Below are 18,445 nucleotides of genomic sequence, written 5' to 3'. Positions count from 1 at the left end.
CAGCTAGGTCAGAGGTTGAATTATTTAAATTCTATCTTGGAAAGGGAGTTTGTAGGACAGTAGGTTCAGAACCTGGCAGTACTTTTGGATGAGCACCAGCACAAGGGGTGGGCTCTGAGCATGTTCTTTCAGCACTTCAGGCTGTCAACTCCTAGAAATCAAAGATCTAAAAGGTGTGTAAATAGTTATCAGCTGTCCAATTATCTTATATTTAGACACTAATCAAAGAAACGTAAACAAACAAAAGTTTAAAAAAAAAAACCCTATAGAGGATACAAAATACCACTTAAAAACAAATTTTAGGGACGCCTGAGTGGCTCAGGAGGTTAAGCCTCTGCCTTCAGCTCAGGTCATGATCTCAGGGTCCTGGGATCAAATCCCGCATCGGACTCTCTGCTCAGCATGGAGCCTGCTTCCTCTTCTCTCTCTCTCTGCTTACTTGTGATCTCTGTCACATAAATAAATAAAATCTTTAAAAAAAAAGTAAAATAAAAATGAATTTTAGGGTTTTTTTAAAAGATTTTTAAAAATTTTTCAGTAATCTCTACACCTAACATGGGGCTCAAATCCATGACCCTGAGATCAAGAGTTGCACACTCTACCAACTGAGCCAGCCAGGAATCCCTAAAGGTTTAGCTTTAAAGATGAGTTTTCTGTTTGCTTCTTTTGGCTTTTTATTTGAGGTCTAACTGACAAATACCATTGAGAGTGCACACTGCAGTGATTTGATATACATGTATCATGGTGAGTTTTAATGAACGAAACTTACTACAGTCTTACTTGAGCACATTCTATATACTTTAGGTCCACTGAGAGTGAAGCAACTTGTTAACTTAGTTCCTTTAAAATTACTTCCTTCCTGATAAGACCATATAAGGCACAAATACAATTCGTGAAAATACACAGACCGAATGCAGATGTAGCCTGTGTCCCAGAGTGCGGCAGCACAGACCTCATTTTATTAGCAGTTTCTGGGAAAAGGTCACTTGAAGCAATATTTTTTTAATATTTTAATTTCAGTAGATATATTTGGCAATGTATTACACATCTTCCTGAATCCCTAAGTAGAGGACATTAACTATTAAATTCTTCCCTGGGACTATGGGTCATGTTCATGAACATCAAACATCTGACACTGTAACACAGTGTTCCCATTAGAAGTTACTGAGCTACGTGGGCTCTCTTGATCCGGCACAAAAGCAGCACATCCTGTCACGGCCTCTCTGGTATGGCTGCTTTTACAGCTCTCCTGCCTCTGTGTTGCTCTCAGCACTGGCGTCTCAAGCTGGCCAAGCCGGTTGCTAGCACTCATACCCCCCCGACCTCAGGCACCAATCTGCTCTCCACAGGGAAACTAGATGCAAATTTGCTGAAATTAGTCAAAGAGAAAGAAAAGGCTCTAAACAAGGGTGGGAGCATAATCAGAATTGTGGTGGTATGAAGGTTTTTAATTCAATTCTAGCTCCACCATCCCCCAAACTCCCCCCAGTAAATCTTTCACAAAAGGGAAACACCAGAGCCCGGCTTAAGCCACTGACTAAGCCAGTTTTGAACAAAGGTGACCCAATTCCCAAGTAAGAGCTCCTCAGCTGCATCATCTTAAGCAGGGAGGGGTGTGTGTGTGTGTGTGTGTGTGTGTGTTTGCGCGCGCGCGCGCACGCGTAAGCTGGGGGGTGTCCCACCGAGAGAGGGAAAGGATTTTTGGTGCATGCACAGGGTGACTCTAGTGCTCTGGGTTTCTCCAGGCTTTCTTCCTGACTCCTTGCTACATTCCGCACAGCCGGAATGGATCCCTAGGTGAGGGAATATAAATCTGGCCACAGAGAAGTACATAAGTCCCAGGTCAGAGCTGTGTGTTATGCTATTCCACCTGATGTCACCTTTTATGGAGAACAAACCTTTACAGGCAGCAGCTACTCAGTCCTGCGCCCTGTTTTACATTTTATATCCTAATGCTTAGTGAGATTAAGGATTCTTTCCCAGCAGAATCAGAAGTTCCTCCAGGTCAAGATCTGTGTCATGCATGCCCCTTCCCTTATGCCCCTCATGGCATCCTGAAGATTACTTGGCACATAGTCAGTGCTCAGTACTTAATCCTGTGACTTCAGGCAGCACTGTCGGGATAGGGTTAGGGCGCTGCACAGATGGAGTCTTCTGTTACTCACCATTTGGCCAAACATACTGCTTTGTGGATTTCTTCCCATTTTCCCCCAAAATCCTTGGACACCCACAGGCCATTCTGAAAGATTATAAATGACTTATCAGAATTCCAGCTTTGTCTTGTGCAGCTGCTTATATGACCTTTAATAATTCATATCTAATCATTTGGGACAGTAAACACACACACTGAAGTTCCATCAAGCAGCCTGCCCTCCATACACACTTGGGTGATGGGGGCCCCTTCAGGGTTTTGGAAATTCAGAATAACAAATGCTTATGGAGTGCCTACTGTGTGCCAAGCACTGTCCCCAGAGGTTGCACTAGGGACACAAAGACAATATATTCCCTGTTCTTAAGGAGCTCAGGGTTTAACAAGAATTGTGGATAAGATTTTGATACAATGTGGTAAGTTACGGAAACAATGTGTCCAGGGTGAGAATAAGGAGGGGAGCAAGGATGCTTCAGAGACAGTTTGTGAAGTCAGCTGAACTACTATTAAATAATGAGCAGCGTAACCATAAGAAGGCAAATGGGGAGATGGGATGTTATTGCACAAATACACAGTAGTACCAGCTGAGGCCAGAGGGGATAAAACATCACAGCGCCAGCAAGGAGTTCAAAGCCTTCAGACACTGATGGAGCACAAATTCCAAGCTGAGGAAAGAAGGGGCTCATGCTAGGGAGAGATGTGAAGGCCCTTGGTTTTAGTTTTTTTTGAGAGAGAGAAAGAGTATGCGCACACACACGTGAATATGGGATGGGAGGAGTAGAGGAAGGGCAGAGGGAAAAAGAGAATCTTAGGCTCCATGCTAAGCATGCTAACCCCTGACAAAGGGCTCGATCTCACAACTCCAAGATTCCCAAGATCACAGAACCTGGGCCAAAAATCAAGAGTCGGACACTTAACTGACTAAGCCACAAAGGCACCCCTCAGTTTTACTTTTTTAAAGGTATAATACTTGAATGGCAACAGGAGAGATGGATTTCAGACCAGAAACAGGAAAAGCAGTAAAAAAGCTGTACCCCATTAGTTCACTGAGAGTTAGTGAAACTCCAGGGCCCCTGGGGGCCTCAGCTGCCTAAGTGTCTGACTTCAGTTCAGGTCATGATCCCAGGGCCTTGGGATCAAGCCCCATGTCAGGCTCCCTATTCAGCAGGAAGTCTACTTCTCTCTCTACCTTCTGTTCCCCCCACTCATCCTTGCTCACTCTCTCTCAAATAAAATCTTTTTTTTTTTTTAAAGATTTTATTTATTTATTTGACAGAGAGAGATCACAAGTAGACAGAGAGGCAGGCAGAGAGAGAGAGAGGGAAGCAGGCTCCCTGCTGAGCAGAAAGCCCGATGCGGGCCTCAATCCCTGAGATCATGACCTGAGCCGAAGGCAGCGGCTTAACCCACTGAGCCACCCAGGGGCCCTCTCTTAAATAAAATCTTAAAAAAAAAAAGAGTTAGTGAGGCCCTAAACCACACCTGTGAGGAATAGGCTCAGGAAGAATCTAGAAACTAGATTTGGTAGAACTGGTAGCTTTTTCCTGTAGGGCAGAGTGTGTGTTGGGGGGGGGGGGGTAGAAGATAGAAATCTGAAGTGCTAGGAGGAAGCCAGAAATATGGATTTGAGAATCTTACACATTACAGGGACAGTTACAATGGACAGAGGGGAGGAGATTGCTCAGAATGAAATGAGCAATAGCAGCTTGAGGGTAGATTGACAGAAGTTTATGAAAGAGACCAGGAAGGAATGGTTAGAAGGTAAGAAAGAAGCCAAGGAAGCCAAGTTCCCAAAAGGAGAGACTGGCCATTTATTTTCAAATGTAGCAAAGGCTGGGTAAGATAAAGACAGACAATATCCATTACATTGGCAACACAAGCCCACTGGGCCCAGACCCAGTGGAGCTGGGACAGAGATGTCCTGGTACAGCTGAAATTATAAGGGGCTGATCGAGGCAGAATTTACCTACAGTGCTCCCTCCATGCTTACCCACCATTCTTCCTTCTGTAACTCTTTATTTCTCTGATAACATTCACCTCCCAGCATTTCTAATTTACCAAATTCTACTTGGAAATATCTGGTATCACTTATAGTTGTATCTTAGTACATATTGGTCTGTCTTTTCAACCCTGGGTTTTTGTTGTTGTTCTTGTTTTAAGATTTTATTTATTTATTTGAGAGAGAGCGAGCAAGTAGGGGAAAGGGGAAGAAAGAGAATCTTTTTTTTTTTTAAAGATTTTATTTATTTATTTGACAGACAGAGCACAAGGAGGCAGAGATGCAGGCAGAGAGAGAAGGGGGCGGGAAGTAGGCTCTCTGCTGAGCAGAGAGCCCGATGCAGGGCTTGATTCCAGAACCATGGGATCATGACCTGAGCCAAAGGCAGAGGCTTTAACCCACTGAGCCACCCAGGTGCCCTGAAGAGAGAGAATCTTGAGCAGACTCCACACTTAGTGCAGAGCCTGACGCAGGGCTCAATCTCACAACCCTGAGATCATGACCTGAGCCGAGACCAAGAGTTGGATGCTTAACCGACTGTGCCACCCAGGCACCCCAAACCTGATTATTTATACCTCCAACTTACCCTTAACTGGAAGAAACTGAGATATAAAAGCAGACTGTGACTACCTCTTCCTGAGGACAGCATGTTTCAATAATCTTAAGACACTTGGTAATGGCAATGGGGTTGAATTCAAAAGGGGGGTTGCTGGGGTGCCTGGGTGGTTCAATGGGTTAAAGCCTCTGCCTTCAGTTTGGGTCGTGATCTTAGGGTCCTGGAACTGAGCCCCGCTTTGGGCTCTCTGCTCAGTGGGGAGCCTGCTTCTGCCTCTCTCTCTGCCTGCCTCTTTGCCTACTTGTGATCGCTGCCTGTCAAATAAATAAACAAGTGATCTTTAAAAAAGGGGAGGGGTTGCTGATTTTGTCCATTCCTCTGGGGGTCTCTGTGCTCCCTTGAAGGGCCTAGCTCAAGCTGCTGGAGGCTGACTTCCTGGAATTGTTGCTTTAAGATCTGAAGCCTACCCAGCAGGCCAGTTTCCTTCCTCTATCCTCCTTTGCCTAAACTTAACTTTGGTCTCCTTGAGTCTTCTAGCCTTTCCTCTACTCAAAGATCTGCACAGAAGGCCCAGACCCCAGACAGCTCTTCATCCTCCCCATGCTACCCCTTTGCTCAGCCCGGCTTGTCCACGATGATGACCCACTTTCTGTCCCCACAGCAATGGCTCTCAAATTTTAGCGTGCAGACTCAGCTGGGAAGGTTGTTAAAAATACTAGCCACCTCAAAAACAAAAGTCACTGGCAGACTATGTCTGGACCGGGGCCAAAGAACTGCATATTAAAAGAATCTCCCAGGGGTTTCTAACTGATATTGCAGGTCAGAAGACCACGCTCTAAGAAATAAGATGAGAAAGAGCCCATGTAAATGAAAAGTATAATTATGATTATCACAGTCTAGCAACTCAGACACTTTGGGCCCTTAAAGTCGATGGTAAAGGAGACTGGTACTCCAGGAAAGGAAAAGTGAAATGTGCTCCCCATAGAACTTTCAGAAGAGAGGTGGAAGGGTCAGGGAGAGGCACAGGTTCCTGGGGACAGTATAGGAATATGGTAGGGGATGCAGAGATGTAAAACTCTGGATATTTAATACAGGAGTATCAAAGATAGAAATCAGTATGATTTATATACTGGGAGCTAACAAAAAAAAAAAATTATGAAGATGTGGCTTGGCCATAGGAAAGGAGTAACACCATCAGGAGTTTGACAGTTTATGCTTGTCCCTTGAAGCACAAGAATAATTACATTAAACTGTTTTCTAGTTCATTACTCTGAGAGTACACTGCATCTACTCACTTAAAAAAATGTGTAATGACAGCTAGATATCATACTTGTCTGGAATAGATAGTACACGAAAATCATGCCCTTTACCAAACTAGAAAATAATGCAAAAAATACAAATTCATGCCTTAAAAAATCACTAGAAAGCAGTCCAATATAAAGGCATTTCCTATAGGGTTCTTTTAAAACAGTGTGTTTTCAGTTTATAAAAATGCAAAAAAGCAACACAAGTTCCTCAACTATACTTACTTCAGTGCTGAGGGCTAAAAGATAATCAGAATTCTGAGGGCTATACATCATCTGAGTCAGAGGATGGAAAGGGAGATTGGTCTGAACAAAGTTCTTTGCAAAATCTGAGGATCTGAAGATTCTTCCTCCGTGACTTCCTCCAGACACCTCTGCTGTTAAAATCACCTGATAAAGAAGAAAAAAGTTCAGATTCAGAGTATAATACTATAAAAGCACAGAAGTTCTTACACCATTTTCACCAGATATCCGTTAAGAAATTTCCAAAAATTCAAAGAGTTATAAAAACAGATTATAGGTATACTACACTCAAGTATTAGTCTTATAACAAATATTATCCTAAATTGAAATAGTGCATCATAACTGTGAATTTAGCTTGCTCAGTTTGAGATTAGCTAGTTGCCCAAAGCTAAAATGTTGTTTTTTGGATTATACATTGTGATGCCAAACAGCTGCTACATAATTTTTTTAAGATTTTTTATTTATTTATTTGACAGAGAGAGAGATCACAAGTAGGCATAGAGGCAGGCAGAGAGAGAGAGAGGAGGAAGCAGGCTCCCTGCTGAGCAGAGAGCCCGATGCGGCACTCGATCCCAGGACCCTGAGATCATGACCTGAGCCGAAGGCAGAGGCTTAACCCACTGAGCCACCCAGGCGCCCCTGCTACATAATTTTAAAGATTTTTTTAAAAATTTATTTTACAGAGATCACAAATAGTCAGAGTCAGGCAGAGAGAAAGAGGGGGAAGCAGGCTCCCTGCGGAGCAGAGAGCCCGATGCGGGGCTCAATCCCAGGACCTTGAGATCATGACCTGAGCCGAAAGCAGAGGCTTAACCACTGAGCCACCCAGCTGCCCCTGCTACATAATTTTAAAGAGTTTGGCTAGGATCTTGGATAGGGACCCCCCCTCCCAAAAAAGAACCTGTGTGCTGAATTCCATTCTTTGATGAACAGCACTAAATTATGTTTAATTTTAAAATGCACTAATGGGGCGCCTGGGTGGCTCAGTTGTTAGGTGTCTGCCTTTGGCTCAGGTCATGATCCCAGAGTCCTGGGATCAAGCCCTGCATTGGGCTTTCTGCTTGGCAGGAGGCCTGCTTCTCCCTCTCCCACTCTTCTGGCTTGTGTTCCCTCTTTTGTTATGTCTCTCACATAAATAAATAAATATTTATATCAGATAAATATATGTGTCAGATAAATAAATAGAATCTTTAAATAAAAATAAATATTTATATCAGATAAATAAATAAAATCTTAAAAAAAAATAAAATGCACTAACAGCAAACTAAATATATTGCTATATACAACTGGACCATTCCAACATTATTATCTGACAACCCTATGTGTCGCACAAAGCACAGCTTCATATGTGTGTGAATGAGTCTCACCTTTCCAGAATTCTCAGGACCAATAGCCATGCCAAACTCAGTCCGAATGAAGGTGTTATTGATGAGATTTGTAATATCCTTAAAGTTCTTTCCATAGTCCTCACTGAGAGGAAGAAGAGCAAAACACATTTAGAATGCAGCAGTCAAGGACACTTTCGGGAGTCCTGCCTGGCTTCCATACATGATCCCTGCCCACTGCCTTGGCTGAGGCACTCACCACCCTCCCCTGAACAGTCACCTGCCTCAGGGGATGGATCCCATCTCTAGTTCCAGTGGTGGGCCTGATTAGTCTGAAGGACAGTCTTCCCCTTCACCAGTGAAGGGTCAGAAATGGGAGTGACCCAGGTAGACCCAGTAAGACAAAAGGGGGAAATTTGGGGTCTTTGAGGAAACACGTTTCTTTATCCTTAAGACAGCCACCTGACAAAATGATGTCTTCCTTTGCTGAGCGGTTCTCAGTCAATGCATTCTTGCCCGCCAGCCCCCACCACAACCGCAAACATTTGGCTTGTCAGGAGACATTTATTATCACAACCCAGCGGTGAGATGCTACTGGCATCTAGTGGGTGAAGGCCAGGGGTGCTGCCAAACATCCTACAATGCACAGGACAGTTTCACGACAAGAAAAAATTAGCTGACCCTAAATGTCAGTGACCCAAAGATTGGGAAACGCCAACCCTGTAATATGTGAATACAAAGCAAAAAACTGCTACAGACATTTTGGCAAAATGAGAGCACAACTTGAAAAATAAGCCAACAAAAGTGAACTGCTGAGGGAATTCTGGAATTCCAGAGAAGCAGAGCCCATGACATTGGATTGAACTAACACCAAAGCCCATCCTTCTTCTGTATTTAGTTATGAGCCATTAATTCCCTTATTATTTAAGCTAGTATGGGTTGGGATGTCTGCTAAATGTAGCCAAAGGCCTCCAAACTAATCTAGTCATGCACAGCCCTAACGATAAAGCTGCAAGCTGCAAACGAAGGAGCAGGAGTCCTGAGGTCCCCCCACTCCCAGAGGCTGCTGTACCAGGCACCCATGTCCACAGTGTGCCTCGCACAAAACAGCTAGGGAAAACAAAGTTAATCTCATCTCTTGGGTTGCTAAAGCTTTTTCTAAAAGTTCATTCCAACAATATTTTTGAGAAGTATTCAGCTTTGTGTTTCGATTTTGCAAACTAAAAGCAAAAAAGTCAGTAGCTATCTACATCTGCTGGGTTTCATACTGTGTGCAGTCTGCTAAAACATGATAGAGAATGCGGCATCTCAGCAGTCGGGAGATCTAGACGTTCGTCGGTGAAGACGGCTGTGTGCGGCCAGTTAGTTGCCTGCTGATAAATGCAGTGTTTGCTGATAAATGCAGATAGGGTATATGGCTTCACAAATGGTAGTTCAGGTAGAAGCCTCCACAAATAAAGAATCACAGAACTGTGGAACACAGAATGAGAGAGATGCAAGGGACTGAGGAGAACATCTTGTCCAACTGCCTCACCTCACAGCTGAGGAGGTTCCCAAGGAGGCAAACTGTGAGAAGGCAACCAGTTAATTAAGGGCAAAACTGAAACTACAATGCAATTCTCTTAACTCTCAGCCCCATACTAGAGGCAACTTTGAATTATTTTATTTGTAAATAAAATTCTCTTACAACCTGTAGACTTCCACAATCTTGCCAGGGCTGATGTCCCCACAGTAAAGATGGGCTAAGAGGAAGTTGAGCCAGACAGGAAGGCAGCGTCTCCGAGTGTTCCCGGAGGTCCCTGACTGCATGCTAAAGCAAACCACACCTAAATTCAAGTTGTCTGAAAGACTCTTCCTCAACAAAACAGGGATTAGGCACCGTCCAACTGATTCTTTACTACCCTATCCTTGGCTTTGGAGTACAAAAAGTTTTCTTATCTTTCGGATAGCAGGTCAAAGGGATTACACATAAACAATTCCTCACTCCACAAGGTACAGATCCTTAGTCACTCAGACAACCGTCTAAAGGGGTTTGTAGTAGCTTGCTTATCACCAGCTTACAAATCTCCCCTCCTTTAGGACATCCCCAGTGAACCTCCACAAACCTGTTGGCAAGCCTGCTTGCTTTTTAAGAACTTGGCACAACAAACACAACCCCGCTCTTCAGAAAAAGAAAGCAACATGAGCATAACAAAAAATCATCTGCAACTACACTACTTTAGTCACTGAAAAAAACAACTGGAGCACAATGGACTAGTATCAACAGGCTAGGATTTATGCAGGGTTCTGCTGAGGCCATGTAAGGCCAAGGAATATATTTTAATATAACACTTTATTTTAAAGTAGCTTTACTGGGATGCCTGGGTGGCTCAGTTGGTTAAGCAGCAGCCTTCTGCTTGGTTCATGATCCCAGGGTCCTGGGATCGAGACCCACATTGGGCTACCTGCTCAGCAGAGAGCCTGCTTCTCCTTCTCACTTTGCCTGCCTCTCTGCCTACTTGTGCGCCCTCTCTCTGTCAAATAAGTAAATAAAATATTTAAAAAATGATTTAAAAATAAAAAAATAAAGTAGCTTTATTTGGGGGCACCTGGGTAGCTCAGCTGGTTATGAGTCCAGCTCCTGGTTTCAGCTCAGGTCATGATCTCTGGGTCTTGGGATTGAGCCCTGCGCCAGGCTCCATGCTCTGCACCTGCTTGAGATTCCTTCCCCTTCCCTATCCCTCTCCCATTGCTCCTGCCCCTGCTTGGGTGCTCTCTTGCTAAAATAAATAAATAAAATCTTAAACAATAATAAAGTAGCTTTATTTTCTATCAGTACACAACATACATCATGAAGAGGAAACCAAAGCAACATCTTGAAAAATATATCTACTTTTCAAAATCCAGAGGATAATTAATAGTGTCATAAACAGCAGTCAAACGATAAGTAAATCCTGTGAAACCATCTGCTTTAGAAACAAGTCTTTTGAATAGAAAATAACCAATTTCTGGTTGCCAAAAATAAATGATCACTTACGCATATATCTGTGCTGTAAACACGCATAAGAATATGTACATATTTGCAGCTGAAGTGTTAAAATACAAATATTTTCAGAATAGAAGCCAATACCTTCAAAGAACAAGAAAGGTCTAGACATTATTAAAATAAATGAAAAAAGAAGTAATCATCGTATAGGACTTCAAGTAAGACAAAATCAAAATTCCTAGTAGAAGGAAGCACTCAAAGGGTTTTTTCCCATAAGACTCATATTGACACTCAATCCAAATGTCAATACTCAAAAATTACATCCTTGTTTTTGAGGACTTTTCATTTATAATCTATTGGAACTTGTAACACCAGGTATCTGAACCACAGACATTTAACGGAAAGTAGCAGTATGAGAGTTCTACAATATCTCAGATAATCTTACATTTTATTTTTCTTGACAATCAAACAAGCATTTGGGGCGCCTGGGTGGCTCACTTGCTTAAGCATATGACTCTTAATTCAGCTCAGGTCATGATCCACCCTGAGCATGAAGCCTGCCTAAGATTCTCCTCCCTCCCCCATCCCCCTACCTCATGTGCGCACAACACGTGTGTGCGCGCGTGTACGTGCATGCACTCTCTCTCTTAAAACACACAAACAAGCAAACAAACACCCACATACAAGCATAGATATCCTTGTTTTGTTGGCTTTTAGGCCTAAACATTTCTGTTTCTTTATTTTTGCCATGATTAAGTCGCTATAAATTGCAACATAAAGGCAACAAGGATGACAACAAACTTAAAAAAAAAAACAACCTACTGTTTTCTAGTTTTCACTGATCAGGAAACTTACACAGTAGATCCTTACTGTTCCTAGGTTTCTATTTAAAAATTTGACTGCACAGTCAAACGTATTTGTAACCCTTGCTCCTGACACTTTTGGAGTCATTAGCAGGCATGCACAGAGTGAGGAACACAGAGTGAGTAACCCAGCATGCATATTCCCAGCTGGGGTCCGAGAAGAGGACCCTAGGCCTTCTTCTGTCAGCTTTTACACTGTCAATAAGTGTATTCTTCACACTCTATTTAGTGCCATGCATTTTGCACTTGTGTTTTTTCTTGGTGATTCTGCTATTTCTAATAGCACCCAAGCACAGTGTTGGAGGGCTAGTGTTCCTCAGCACAAGAAGGCTTTGATGTGCCTTATGGAGAAAATAAGGTTAGAAAAGTTAGAAAAAGCATCCTCTCGGCATGAGTTGGAAACGACCTCAACATTAATGAATCAATAATACACGTTAAATAAGGTGTCTTCTTTCAACAGAAATGTACATAAAACAAGATCATGTACTGATCAACGAACAAAAATGAATGGTGTGATGGAGCACCTGGGCTGGCTCAGTAGGTTAAGCCACTGCCTTCAGCTCAGGGTCCTGGGATCAAGCCCCGCATGGGGCTCTCTGCTCAACAGGGAGTCTGCTTCTCCCTATCTCTGCCTACTTGTGATCTCTGTCTGTCAAATAAAGAAATAAAATCTTAAAAAAAAAAAAAAAGAATGGTATGAGCAGAGGTTTGTGGGAGCTGAAATCTTTCTTTCCTTTAGGAGCAATGGTTTCGTACCTCCCAATTCAGGATACATGGGAACTCTGCAGAACAATGACAACCAGCGGTACTGAGACTTCCAGTTAAAAGATCAACAGGGAGAATGTAGCTTATTAAAATGTGGCAACAAAACAGCAGACCTGAAATCACAGACTGGCCAGTAAAATGGGCAGAATTTGAATTCACATTAAGCTGAACTCCCAATACTTTAGTCTTTCTCTCTCTCTCTCTCTTTTTTTTTTTTACCCCCAACTGTCTAATGTTACCTTATGTCTTTTTAATATTTTATTGTTTTATGCTTACTGAAAAAAGGATGCATGTGTTTTGGAGAAATTTTGAAAACACAAGTGGGAAAATAAAGGAGATAAGATATTGTGAGTAATCAGAAGAAACATGAGTATGTACCCGGTGTCCCTATTTGGCTTTGGTTGACAAGGCAATTCTAACATGTATTTTCATGGGAATATTTCCTAAATGATGAAAACCACCTAGTTTCATGATTTTTATATGCTCTAAGTTCATAAAAGTGAAGCTGTAGTAAAAAGACATCATACATTTTAATAAACTTTTTCTTTAAGAAAAAAAAAGCAGGGGCGCCTGGGTGGCTCAGAGAGTTAACCCTTTGCCTTCGGCTCAGGTTGTGATCTCAGGGTCCTGGGATCGAGCCCCATATCGGGCTCTCTGCCCAGCAGGGAGCCTGCTTCCTCCTCTCTCTCTGCCTGCCTCTCTGGCTACTTGTGATCTCTCTCTGTCAAATAAATAAATAAAAATCTTTAAAAAAAAAAAAAGAAAAGAAGCAATAAAATATATTTTATAATGAAATTTAAGTTAAAATTTTAACTAAATATGCAGTCATTATTAATAATCTACTGCAGTGAAAACTGGACCAAGCATATCATTAAAAAGGCTGTCATACAAGATGTCCTGGAGAAGCCAGTTTAGTGCACTTTGCTTCAATATCTGTTGATATCTTCACATTAACCTTTTTCTTTTTTTTACCTCAAGTAAGATCCTTAAAAATTTACAGTGACTACGGAATAAAATTTAATGTGAAGTTTAATTACCTCAAGATGCCCTTACTCATTTCCAAAGGTTGAACAACTCTCAATAGCAAATAAAATCACAAATAAAATAGCAGCTGTTTTATTTTTTTAAGATCTACTTATTTATTGGGAGGAGGGACAGCAGGAGAGAGAGAAAATCTCAAGCAGAGGGCAGAGCCTAAGACGGAGCTGGAACCCGAGGCGGAGCTCCATCTTACATTCCTGAGATCAGGACCTGTGCCAAAATCAAGAGTTGGACACTTAACCGACTGTGCTACCCAACTGCCCCAAAACAGCAGCAGTTTCGTGGTGTGTACAGAATTTTGATGTAGAGTAATGCTAACATGTGTTTCATTAAGTTGATCTTACAGTGAAAAGTTAGACTCAAGAGGCCCACAAACAAAAGCATGGAAAACATCTTTCAGTTGCCAAACACCAAATTATCATCTTAATCACAGGTACAGTTTATTTCCTTTTTAACTTCACATTTGAAAGAGGCACATGTACTTTACAATCTATTGTGTAAATTATTCCGTAACAGAGGATCAAAATTTAAGCTATTCAAATATAACTCCTTTATTTTATTTTATTTTTTTTTAGATTTTATTTATTTATTTGACAGAGAGAAATCACAAGTAGTCGGAGAGGCAGGCAGAGAGAGAGAGAGGGAAGCAGGCTCCCTGCTAAGCAGAGAGCCCGATGCGGGACTCGATCCCAGGACCCCGAGATCATGACCTGAGCCGAAGGCAGCGGCCCAACCCACTGAGCCACCCAGGCGCCCCAATATAACTCCTTTAAATTGAAGATATTAATATATTAATTTTAATCAGCAATACCTAAGGAGGTTATTTATTATTTCCCCCATCTTCCCACAATTCTTTTTTATAACCTAAAGATCAAAGTATATATTTCCCGGGGCGCCTGGGTGGCTCAGTGGGTTAAAGCCTCTGCCTTCAGCACAGGTCATGATCCCAGGGTCCTGGGATCGAGCCCCGCATCGGGCTCTCTGCTTGGCAGGGAGCCTACTTCCTCCTCTCTCTCTCTCTGTCTGCCTCTCTGCCTACTTGTGATCTCTGTCTGTCAAATAAATAAATAAAATCTTAAAAAAAAAAAACCAAAAACACAAAGTATATATTTCCCTCTAACACAGCATAGGTGACAGGCACAACTTCCTTCTATCCTGTGAGCCTCTGGGCCATAAGACTCAGAGCAAGTGGCACATGACCAAGTGCTGTCTATTTGATTCTCAAATGAACATATGACCACATAAGATTTAGTACAGAAAGATAATCAGGTAAATAATATGATCATGAGAGATGTGAAAACCAGGAGAGACTTCGGAAAGAATTCAACAGGCTTTTGTTTTTTCTCTTGGGCAACCGTGGCCTGTTTAGGACTCCTCTTAATCAACCTGCCCCCTCCCCTCTGAGCAACACGTGCCCCTCGGCTGGCCTGCCCAAAAACAGGACAACAGGACAACAGGAGTCCCTTCCTAGAGGCCAGGCCAGGGGAGAAGCAACGAAGCCTATTTACAGTTTCCACCTAAACTCTGGAAAAGGTCTCACTTCACAGCAGGGAGGAAAGAATTAATATTCAAAATGACCTTGGCAAAAACAAAAAAACACCCAAACAAGAACCCTGCTGTGGGACAGGAAGCAGCAGAAGCTCAGTCACAGGACACTACTGGAGAAACAAACAGGGTCGCTCTCTAGTCAAGTGTGTGTTAGGGGTTTCTCACAAGACTAGGCAAATATAGGATGGGAAGGGCTGAGTCAGATGCTGGTTGGTATTTTAACAGTAACACTTAGTGATACTGCTTTTGTTTTTTACTTTTTCTTTTGTTTTCTTTTTTTTTTTCTTCTGGCTGTCTTTAAAGTAAGCACAGAATTGAAAAATAAAAGGATGGGAAAAAGAGTCATGAAAACACATTTCACGCCCCCTAGGTATGACTCAGGAACCTGTCAGGTCCAGTTCTAGCCACACACTTCAAGAGCAGTGTAAAGAAAAAAAAAAGGGGAATTCAGAAGGCAAGCAAGAAAGTGGCTAACGCAAGAGGTATAGAAGACAGTTCAATCTGGTGAGGGAAGAGTTTAGTAAACAGCCTTCACAACAGGTAGGGAATCCACTGGAGAGGAAGTTTTTATTTGCTACTAGAAATGAATTGGAAATCAGCAACTTCTTTGATGTAAATGTGTGGTATTTACCACAGCAGCATTAGTAATACTGAAAACATCAGCTACAATCTGTGTCCACAATGATAGTGATTAAATAAGTTCTGTTGATCTAACAAAAATGGTAAATTATTAGCAGAGGGGATATGAAAAATGCCACAGTATGAGCAGCACTCACCAAGTGGAATGGACATAGGTTAACATCAGGGGTTAGTAATACTTGCATACTGGCAGGGGCAAGGGTGTGAGCATTGTATAAGCCACAGAAGCATCTGGGGGCAGGCAATCACTCTTTACCAGCTGGCACCAAAGGCTCTCAGATTCATTTTAATAACTGGTAGGGCAGTGCCAGCACAGGCTGGCTACAAGCCATCCCCGGCTGTTGGCACGACAGCGGCTAACCCCACTTCGTTCTTATTCCACACGAGCCAATGCAAAGCACAATGTGCAGAGGCTCTGCAGTGGCCATTATTACCACCTTTCTTTTACAGATGACAAAAAACATTGGACTTGTTTGAGTTCATTCTGCTTACAAATGACAGTGCTGAGATTCAGTCCCCAGGCCTGTTTGCCAACACAGTCTGGCAATTTTACCCTGGACCACGCTGTTTCCTAAGACTATGTATGTAGTCATATGAATAATATGAAAGGGAAAAATCAAGATAATAAAGTGTAAAAATATTAAGATCACACTTTACTTTTTAGGTTGAATTTTTTCTTTCTTTTAAAATTTCCAAATGTTTTATAACATGGTTGTTTTCTATAAGAAAATATTTTATGAGAGCCAGGTTTTTTAAATACTGGTAAGAGTTACTGAAGTTACAACCTAAAAAAATTTTTTTCCCTCCCCAAACAGGATACCTTTCATCTGTCCGAAATGCTTCAACTACTGTTCTATCTGAATAAACAAAATCACCTATAAATCATAGCCCTTTTCAGCACTGGGATTCTACAATGCATTGTCAATCTTTATCAAACAAATAAAAAATACTATAAGCCTGAAAATTATACAGAAGCAAAGGTATTCATTCACTCAATTAGTATGTACTGCTTGCCTGCTATGAGTCAGTTGTTTGGCTAGTTGGTGGGGAACCCCAAGTTAGTCAAGAACCCTGCTTTAATGGATTTCAAGATGGCAATTCCTTCTTGGTCAATTTTTAAGCCAACATCACTATGCTGAAGGGCAGAGAGCACTGGCTCCAGGCTCAGCAGCAGCAGCCAGTGATCACGCCTACCAGGGAAGGAAGGTTGGGCTGATCCATCATCTCAGAGCTTCAACATGGGTTCACCTCCTCCCGGACCAAAACCAATAGTCAAAGAAGGAACCCTGAGAGAGTACAATGGCCCTTGGGAGATCCCTTGGCCCTGGGAGGCATTTCTATGTCATCTGCTGGGATGTCATCTTTCTTTAAAGTCCCTTGGGGGGAAAATGGGATAGGCACAAATGACAGAGAAGACAATCAGCAATTTCTGAGAGTAAGTTGGTCTTGAATCTTATAATTAAGGGAAAGAACCTACTATTTAACCAAGCTGTACCTTTGAGAAGACAACTCTAAAACTTTGTGAACGTCACAGTATAGATTATAGTTCCTGAACACATACTGCCCCCATCATTACCAATGTGAATACTGTGACACACGTGGGTTAGGTCAGAACTCCCTCTGATCTGGAAACTCCCTCTGATCTGGAAATCTGTTTAGGGCTCAAAATACATATCCATTTTATTGTAAGAAAAATCACATTCACCTGAAAGGTATAGGAAGGACTCTTTCAAGGATATAAAAACCACTCTGTGTTATTTCAGAGATCTAAAAAAAACGCATAATAAATGGAAAGATGCTTAAATTCTATGATACCTTCACACAAATAAATACCCATTTAAATGAAGAGATACAGGCTGCTATGAACTCTTCCTTTGTCTTCCTTTATTGTTTTGCCACTCAGTGAGGTCAGCCTGCCTAAACTCCTTGGAACTAGATCCCTTTTTATACTTCGTCAGGTTGCTAAGCAGATACGCAGTATGCTGAGTGTGACAGTCTGATGAAAACTTAAGATAGCTAGAAAATCCTTTAAATCAACTTTTAAACTCCATCATGTCTATATCGTAGGGAACTTACATTCACAATGTGTTACTCAGCCAATGCCCCAGCCACACGTTATGCATCTCACCTTCGATATAGCTTGGACTGTCCAAAAGTCATAATTACCAGTGGTACATGGAAGGTAGTCAAGACCAGAATGATCTGGGGAAGAGACAAAAGCATGCAGTCAATAAGAAAGATCATCCAATTACATGCTTGCATGTGATGGGATTAAATCAACAAGTAATAGATTGCCAGGAGTCCTGCCCTATGGTAGCCTATACTGTAGTATCAGAAAACCCAGAAGGACCACATTCATTGGGCTCACAATGACTCAAAATCTCAACTCATTTTGTTCAAATGGTCCCATCACATACACTTCAAGTAGTGAGGCAGAGATAATCAACCTCACACTATGATAAAGGAAAGGTGAATCTCTATTATTGTAAGATATTCTCAGGCAAAGATCATCTCTCTTTCTGCTCACAGAGGCTAGAATAGTATGGGTGTTCTTAGAGAAGTCACTATATCATATATATTTGTCCATTTCTTCCTCTCCTTGCCGTTAGTTCTCTGTGAAATTAATTTTTCAAATAAGTATTTTTCTAGAAAGAAATATTCATGAGAAAAAGACTCTGATAGTAGATTAATACAAGAGGCTATGGAGTCTCAAATAGCCACATAACAAGAAGCCTTAGAGATACATGCCATCTTAGATAAATGGTTAAATCACAGAAATTGGTGCACTACTCAAATTTTAGAAGAAACTGAGACATGGTTAAAAATTAATTAAAATAAGAAATGTATAACTTGCTTTTCAACATCAAAATTCTATTTCTTTTGATTCCTGATGCCACTGTCACAGGCCTCAGTGCTATGATATATACATTACCAGAATACCAGAGGGTATGAGCTATGGCCCCTTCCCTTGTTCAGACAGAAGAACACAGAGCCGGGCAATGCCATACCCTGACTCAAGACCTACAGCCACCCTCAGCACAGCTTCCT

The 18,445-nt window shown here is 41.9% G+C and overlaps 1 protein-coding gene across 2 annotated transcripts in view; it reads right to left on the bottom strand.

The window, feature by feature from the left end:
• The window catches only part of SORT1 (sortilin 1), a 67,817-nt gene that overhangs the window by 28,343 nt on the left and 21,029 nt on the right, over positions 1-18,445 (bottom strand). For both annotated transcript variants that reach the window (XM_045081945.1, XM_045081946.1), the window contains exons 3-6: positions 17,526-17,599; positions 7,619-7,721; positions 6,234-6,398; positions 2,166-2,239 (exon numbers count right to left, since the gene is read on the bottom strand). In XM_045081945.1, coding sequence (XP_044937880.1) covers positions 2,166-2,239; positions 6,234-6,398; positions 7,619-7,721; positions 17,526-17,599 — 416 coding nt within the window. The remainder of the gene's footprint in view (positions 1-2,165; positions 2,240-6,233; positions 6,399-7,618; positions 7,722-17,525; positions 17,600-18,445) is intronic.

The sequence above is a fragment of the Mustela putorius genome, unplaced genomic scaffold (genome assembly GCF_011764305.1).
Source record: "Mustela putorius furo isolate JIRA1106 unplaced genomic scaffold, ASM1176430v1.1 tig00000585_pilon_pilon_pilon, whole genome shotgun sequence".
Lineage (NCBI taxonomy): Eukaryota > Metazoa > Chordata > Mammalia > Carnivora > Mustelidae > Mustela > Mustela putorius.
Note: the sequence above shows the minus strand (reverse complement) of the source record. Positions and strands in the feature narration are given on the sequence as shown.